This window comes from Sinocyclocheilus grahami, unplaced genomic scaffold, assembly GCF_001515645.1.
Source record: "Sinocyclocheilus grahami isolate Dianchi unplaced genomic scaffold, SAMN03320097.WGS_v1.1 scaffold65.1, whole genome shotgun sequence".
Classification (NCBI taxonomy): Eukaryota; Metazoa; Chordata; class Actinopteri; order Cypriniformes; family Cyprinidae; genus Sinocyclocheilus; species Sinocyclocheilus grahami.
The window spans coordinates 1,179,442-1,187,890 of record NW_015505244.1 but is presented as its reverse complement, the minus strand read 5'-3'; the positions used below and the strand labels follow the sequence as shown (position 1 = coordinate 1,187,890).

Genomic DNA, 8,449 nt, shown 5'->3' with positions numbered 1-8,449 from the left:
ATTAACAATCTGGGTCTGGGAAAAAAATAAAACAATCAAATCTATTTTTAACATTTTGACAAAAATGGCAAAAAAAAAAAAAAGGGGGGAAAAATATGAAGGCATGATAGAAGGTTTTCAAGACAGTTTCAAACGTGACCTTCATGTAACAAAATGGAAAAAAAGCCCTTGGGACAAAAAAGTGCCTCAATTCTTTCAAAACTTTCATAAGCAGAGCCACCAGAATGACTGGCATGAATTCAGGAAGGGTTTGTCCCCATTAGTTAAATATACTTATATGTGCTACAGGACACACCAACCCATATTTTTTTAGGCCACAGTCATACTAGACAGTCTAGTAGGAATCTCTAGACATCTAGCATTACACATTCCCGTGCGTAATGCTTTGAATGAATGACCTTGTAATACTTTCATTGTATCTACAGTGGTATATGAGTAAGTTGCTTTCACTTGTTTTAACAGGGTTTTGTGGTTGCTGTACTCTACTGTTTCATGAATGGAGAGGTAAGGCACGGATGGATGAATAAACAGACAGAATCTTTAGGTGCACTCAGTCACAGCTGATCAGATGCCTCTTCCTATATTGAAGTTTCATTCAATTTCTCTAGCTAAAAGCTAAAGCCCTGGAAGCCTGTAATTGTCTTAGATTCTGCTAGCTCACACAGGCTGCAAATAGCTCTAGACATACTGGCAAAGGAGGCCTATTACTTTGATATATGCATTGATGTTCACAGCATCTTGGGCCTTTTTGCTTGTAGTACAGATTAAATAAAAGGGTCACAGGTACAGACTTTATTCCAGGTGCATTCAAATAATTTCACATGTTTGTGCCCCACAGATGAAGTTTAACAACTAGTGTACAAACTTAAACTGATTTCTATGTGTAAAATGATCCTGTTTTACTGTAAAAATCAACCCAGGCTCACTGGAAACAAGTGACTACATTTGTGCAAAACTTGAAATACCTCACATTTCACTGCACTTTTCAGTAAAACAACTTTTGTTCCTTTTCACACAAATTATAATTACAGTGACAGATTGATAAATAAATACATATTTTTGCACTGTTCCTTGCACGATACTATGTTCCTATCTCAAAATACTTTTACCATAGTGCGTGATTTGTAAACTAATAGAGTTTGATGTTTGTATCACATAACCAGCTCCACATGTATGGCTTTTCTGATGAAGTAAACTTGCTCGATAACTCACCTGATACATCATTGCACTTTCAATGTGGAGCCAGTATAAATAAGAATAGTAGACTAGTAAAAAATACTAGATACAAGCTAAAATGGCACGGTTGCTTCCTTCTGCAAATGCGTTGTATCTCATGCTGGCTTTAATTTAACACTATTGGTTGTTTTTAGGGTAGGACTTATTGTAGCATTATTTTCAAATGCGACAGAAATCGTTTAGGGTTACCAGACGTTTAGGGCCAGATTTACTAAATGCTTGCACCAGTGCAAACCCTCTTTTGGCATTAAAAAAGTACTGTCAGGATGTCCTAAAGACGTACAGTGAAAAATAGTGATGAAAAGGTGTGGACAGTAATTTTTGCGGCTGACCTTATTGCATATGCATTTGTAGGAGTTTCCCTTCAGACGCAAAATTTATGAGAGGAGTGTATTTAAATGAATCATGCAACATGATTTATTAAGGTTTGCAGTAGTCAATTTACTGGTATTTGCGCCATTATGTACTGCCCAAGAAAAGCACGTCTTAACTCAATTCACACTTGACATGGCTACGATTGTTGCTGCCAGGAGGAGGCACCGCAGAGAACAGAGAGTGCGTGGTTTAGAGGAGAGAATTTTTCCACTTATGACGAGAAGAATCTGGTATGCTTGAGCATTCTGTTGTTTTTGGGTCGCGTCTTGTGACATCACATCTTGTTTTTGATTTGTGTAGATGTCTTTGGTCCCTGTTGCATATATATATTTTAGTCAAACTGCACCAGTTTATTTGGAAGTGGACTGAGACCCCCTAACAAGTTGGGTCTCACTCTGCTTGTTTGGTGCACACCAAGGTTTGGATAGCAGCATTCACACGTTTCAAAAATCAGTCCAAATATCAGTCACTTTCAAAAATCAGTCCAAATTTAGTCCACAACACCACCAGAATGGTAACGGCACAGAGGAATGATATCGTTGGAATCACTTTCAAAATATCTTTTCTCCAGCTGATCAACGGTAAAAACATTGGCAGCCAGAATCCCAAAAACTGAACACACAATTTACCACCAGTCAATAGAGATTTCACTTTAAATCTGCTGTGCTACAAGCAATGCAGTATCTTTTTGCAAAAAAACAAGCTTTTTTCATGACACTGGGCACTGGGCAATGGAGGAAAAATTAAATCGCATGTAGCACCTTATGTGGATGTCACCTTAAACACTGTGTAGCGAAAGTAGACAAAGTGTACTTCAAGTTTTGCAGAAATACAGTCAGAGTCAAGCATTTCGCTGTAGAGACCAAATGTGATGTTTCTTCGAAACATATTTTTTTTTAATGATGTTTTCAGTCCTGTGTGAGTGTGTGTGTGTGTTTAGGCATATTTGGAAGCCGAATGCCCTTCTCTGCACTATCATTCCAGATCAGTCATCCCAGCGGTGTCAACATTCATTTTGCATGCTTGTTTGAGTGTCATTGTGCCATGTATCGCCGTGAATTGATGGTTTAATGGTCTAATGTCAAATCCTTTTGTGCAAAGAACAAACTATCAATTGTGAGATCAACGATGACCAGGATGGCACTGTTGGAGCTTGATAGAACTGTCATAGGCTTTTACAATGCTTATTATTAATCTTAAGGAATAATACATGTCGACTAATTTATGCTTAACAATGGAATTAGTACTTATGTGCATTGTAAATCTTACCATTTTCTTTGTACTGTGACATTTTTTTTTTTTTTACGTCCTTTGGTTTCAGTGGTAACTTGCAGTGCTTGTTCAATGCCCTTCTCTGCACTATCATTCCAGATCAGTCATCCCAGCGGTGTCAACATTCATTTTGCATGCTTCTTTGAGTGTCATTGTGCCATGTATCGCCGTGAATTGATGGTTTAATGGTCTAATGTCAAATCCTTTTGTGCAAAGAACAAACTATCAATTGTGAGATCAACGATGACAAGGATGGCACTGTTGGAGCTTGATAGAACTGTCATAGGCTTTTACAATGCTTATTATTAATCTTAAGGAATAATACATGTCGACCAATTTATGCTTAACAATGGAATTAGTACTTATGTGCATTGTAAATCTTTGCAGTAATGATAATGCTGTAAACTTACCATTTTCTTTGTACTGTGACATTTTTTTTTTTTTTACGTCCTTTGGTTTCAGTGGTAACTTGCAGTGCTTGTTCAAGCAGATGGATTTTTGTGTTTATGTACAAGCTAAAGGGAAATGAAAAAGCAGGCTGCCCTGTCACACCAATGTTCTTGTCTCACAGTTTTTCTCATTGAGATGGACTTGCAGCCAGATCACGGCCTGTGAAGTCCCGGAAAGCGACTCGAACTGGGTCAGCGCCACATAAAGGTAGTTCTGGATTGTGGTTTCTGTTTCCAGTGGAGTGTAAAAAGTCATGTACAGTCACATCTGATAGAATGTACACCAAAATGGGACTTCTTGCAAAGGTTATAGTAACATATTTAATGAAAAAAGTTTAAAGCCTCAAATCACTGCCCAATATTGTCTGATGACATATGTTTCATTTTAAATATGTGATTAGCCAGATTACCTCTAATCTACCACAATAAAGAATGTATATTCTTATAAAAATGTTAAATAAAATGTTGTAATTTTCAATATATAAAAGATAGCTAGCAGTGTACTTGGTGAACTTTATATAAATTCATATAGGAAAATGTGCCTATTTTAATCATTTGCGCTGTATAAGCTGTCTGGTTTTGGAACCATGTGTAGATATGCTGTTTGTTGTATATGAATTTAGGTGAAGCATAATATGTAAGTGCACAGCAGAAAAACTGGATGTTGTGTATATTAACTGTGTATCTGTGCTGTGAAAGTGAGTAATATTTGTCCATACCGCATGCAACACATATGGTGCATTTCAAGTAATAAATTCACAAAAAGCATGACCCAAATTCTTTACAGTCATGTGTACATGTGAATATTTTTGTATCCACATTTAAATAAGCTTGATACATGGTATATGCATTTTTGTAACATTTGGGACCATTTTCCACTGTTGTTTGAATGTTCACGATCAACGATTTTAAATAAACAACTTGAGCTGTATATTTACATTGCTCAGAAATGACACACTTGAATATTACTGACAAAAGAACTGCTTATCCACTGGGTTTCAACAGACGCTCCCATATCAAATACTTTCTATTTTCCATCTGCCTTCAAGAAAACCAAGAATAAGCCCTGTGCCACAGTCCTTTTCCCCCAGAGAGATTCAGCTAAATAAATTATTTGCTGTGTAAATTTCACTCTACTAAAATACACAGCTTCCTCTCCGAGCCTGTCAAATCCCAGACATCCTTTGAATTCTGCCTTTGCCTTCTGGTAAGCACTGAATGAAATTAAGGGCATAGAAGCAAATGAAGCAAACACCAAAACACATTTTTCTACGTTTAGAGGCTTTTGTCTAGTTGTAGATAATTGCAGCAATCCATTGTGCCAACTCGATGTCAATCCTGCAAGAAACTGGACTTTTTCCTTATCTCTATTGTCCTTGCCATTCAGCAAAACATGAGGAATCAACCGATATAAACAAGTTAATGTGGGTTATGACATGCACTTTAAAATTCTTTAAACTTAAAAGACCCGAAGACCTCAAATCTGGAGACCACAGGTCTGGAAAAACAATGCTAGAAGCAAATAAGAAAATCCGCAAAGCTTGTTTTGCGCGGAAAACATTAGAGGTGGACCGTGGAAAAAATTAATTCATAAAAAAATTAGAACTTGACTCGAACACAAACCCAAAAAGCAAAACTCAAATTTGTATTAAATTGTTTTTGTATTCATACTAAAATGAGCTTGGGTGTCATTTGATAATTTTTGGACTATGTTTTCTGTGAATCCAATTAATGTCACACCATAACATGGTTACATTATGACACACGTATACATCAGCAGGGGTCTGACACGAAAGAACCATTTCCAATAACTCATCATCAGACACCGGCTGAGAACATTATGAATTGCCAAAGTAAAACACTCAAAACCCATACTCCTGTCAGCAAAGGAGGGAAATTAATTTTCTCTGTGCAGTTTCCCCTCATTGTCAGCTGGTCCTGTTTTTTTTTACATGATCATTCGTCTTATTACTCTTTCAAAGGCCACTCTCAAAGGTCTCTGCTTCGGTTTAGGCATAAATGCAGTGACAACCTCTCACAGATGTTCACAAAATCCTCATCATGTTCACAAATGTACTCACGCTCGGGCCATATACAAGAGTTTGTTTTTTCATCTGAACAGATTTGGAGAAAGTTAGCATTACATCGCTTGATCACCAGTGGATCCTCTGCAATGAATGGGTGCCATCAGAATGAGAGTTCAAACAGCTGATAAAAAATATCAAAATAATCCTCAAGTAATCCACACGACTCCAGTCAACCAATTAATGTCTTGTGATTTATCTACATAAACTTATCTACATCTCGGATGGCCTGGTGGTGACTACATTTTCTGCAAATGTTCTTTTTTTTTTGGCAGGAAATATGTTGTTGATGTTCCTTGAATATATATTTTCCTCATTCGTTTAGAATTTTCTTCAAATAAACCTCAAACCTGGCACCAATAAATTGTAAAAAGAGCAGAGCAGAACCTGCAATTGAGCTATTTCTGCCTGATCGAACAATTAAATGAAGCGTATAGTGTTAGTTCTGGCAGGTCATGTGAGTTAAGCTTGCATCGGCTGACTCTCAGCTGATCCACATCTACCTATAGGAACATGACGCCTATCATGACATTCCTATTTAAGGTCTATTCAGTATTATTCAGCAGATTTATCGCTTGCTCAGGAGCAAATTACCCTCCTCCATCCCCAACTCCTCCTTTCGCCCCACAGTCAGGACTTGGCTTTCTGATATTTCTCATTGAATCGGACTCCTTTTTACACTTAAATATTATTAAGAACATTATTGATATCTGAAATATTATTAAGAACATTATTGATATCTGCTTTGTTCTGTTTACCGTTGGGGGGGTATCAATCATTTTGACGATAGTGGTCCTGACAGAAATTTAGCTTGGTTGATCCAAAGGATTCAGCGACATTTTTTCAATTTGTTATGTAGATTTATTGCAGCTTTGTTTTACACAATTAATGGAACATATGCAAACAAGCTAATGAATAATGCCAGTGACAAATACCTTATTCTATGCCAACGAGCCCAGCCTAAATTGAAAATGTGTTAACAGAAGTCTTTTATAATAAAACAGAAAGTATTTTGTCATTCTTTTGGATGCTCTTTTTGCTGCTTTCCACATAAGGGCTGTTAACAGGTGCCTAGCTGCAGGCCACATTTCAGTATTCATGTCCATTGTTAAATATTCATGAGCCAAAGTACCCATGGATGTTCAGCACAACCACTGTTCAACAAGTTTCAGCTTTGAGCTGAGCCAAACCTGCTTTAAGAATGCCAAATCTGTGCCATTGTATTGTTGGCTTGGCTCGACCTGATATTGTAAGAAATGGTCCCCATTGGGTGCCCTCCGTGTGAAATCAATGCAGCATATAACATTGTGTTCAGTGGCTTCCATGCAGTAAAAGCATGACTTATAAGAAAAAACTTCAGCAGAAATGGGAGATGATCTGGTAATTTGTTTGAGCCAGTGATTTTTCACCCTCACAGACGTGACTGGGAACCGTGACTGGAGCTCGACCTGTCAGACAGTATCCAATCAGAGAAAGCTTGACTTGCCTCAGGCTCCGTGGTGTTGATAAAATGCATTTGAGTCCCACACACACACCTGAAACGGCACTTCTTGTTGCTTTATCGTCTAGGTATACGCAGCAGGTTTTTTAGACACCATGTAAAGCAAAATATGTTCAGTTTTTAAAACCGCTAAATCTAGTTTTTTTTTAAATAAATCAGCATTCAGTGTGAACGAAAATGTTCTTGATTTCTACTTCATTCTACTTCAATTATTTTTATATGTTAACATCCCTTAAGTAAATTAACCATGGTTTTATTATAGTAAAAGTGTAGTAACCATGTTTTTTGGCAGATTGATTACCATTTGTATAACCACAGTTTTACTACAAATACCATGGTTAAGCTCTGGTTATTAGGCCTATAACAAAACCATGGTTAATTTGTGATAACCATAGTTTAACTAGCCTACAATAGCCATGTTTTTCATAAGGGATGCGTTATAGGTGAATGTATGTGTCTTGAAAGGTTATAGCTTTTAAACTTTTAAAAACACATCTAGAGACCGTGTGTTCTTTTCCATTCTGTGTTCTGTGTGACTGTATAGCTTTGCTGATTCCTGTACAAGTCCTGTAATATTCTCCTCAGATGTTTGACTCTGCTGCTTTTTAACCTGTGAACATGGGCTCTACTATTTGTCTTGGTTGTAAATTGTGCGCTGAACCAATTATAAGCTTCAAAGCCTTCTTTCATAGCCGAGAAAACATTGCACAGTGTAGGACTGTGTATATTATGAGTCAAGAAAATATTTGATTCGTTTATGTGTTATGCTGGCACTGTCCCTCAGCCATTCATTCACACAAAGGCTTTTTGGGATTTCTCATCACTGTTTTGCTATTCAAAGCCAAGGTTGTGGTTCCAGTCCACACACATTTGAAAGTGAAAATTAATTGAAGTGAATTCATGGTGTGGGTGAATAGAAAGATGAGTCATTCAGATCTGCATGTTTGCAGGAATCTGAATCATAACCAGCATTTGCTACATATTGTCCAGTTCAAAATGAATTTACAATATGCGGCTGATTGAATGAGACTCTCTATTCATAACTCAGTAAATAGGTATTTGTTCATGTTGGCAGATGTGTAAATGTCATTGGAATTGTGTGTGAGGTTTTGATTGTCATTTCCAGATGTTCGCCAGCTCTTCCCTAGGTGTCCAACACATAAACCCACATATAACAATGCATGCAATTATCCTCGTTACTATTGCTTTTGGTGCCAAAATTAATTTTAAAGCTTTTCTTAGTGAAGCCAGATTGGATGACTACAGTACCATGAGATTTTCTGTGCTAATGACACAATTATGTAGAAAATCATACTGTACTATACAAACAACATTCATGTATGTTCTATACTTTCATAAGCTTTCAAACTAGGGCTCGGGAGGGCGCTGATGGTTTGCATTGACATGACGTAGGTAAATGCAAGTAAATAATTACATTTTTGATTACTTTGTCCTTTAAGCATTATGTAAATCAGTGATTCTCAACCTTTGAAGGCCCGCTTGCCCTAGTTTTGTTCCTGAAAACAGTGTTT

General features: G+C 37.1%; 1 protein-coding gene across 1 annotated transcript in view; it reads left to right on the top strand.

The window, feature by feature from the left end:
• The window catches only part of LOC107584993 (vasoactive intestinal polypeptide receptor-like), a 60,512-nt gene extending 56,974 nt beyond the window's left edge, over positions 1-3,538 (top strand). Inside the window, exons 13-15 of the mRNA XM_016271796.1 lie at positions 463-504; positions 1,767-1,841; positions 3,455-3,538. Coding sequence (XP_016127282.1) covers positions 463-504; positions 1,767-1,841; positions 3,455-3,538 — 201 coding nt within the window. The remainder of the gene's footprint in view (positions 1-462; positions 505-1,766; positions 1,842-3,454) is intronic.
• The last annotated feature ends 4,911 nt before the right edge of the window (positions 3,539-8,449 follow it).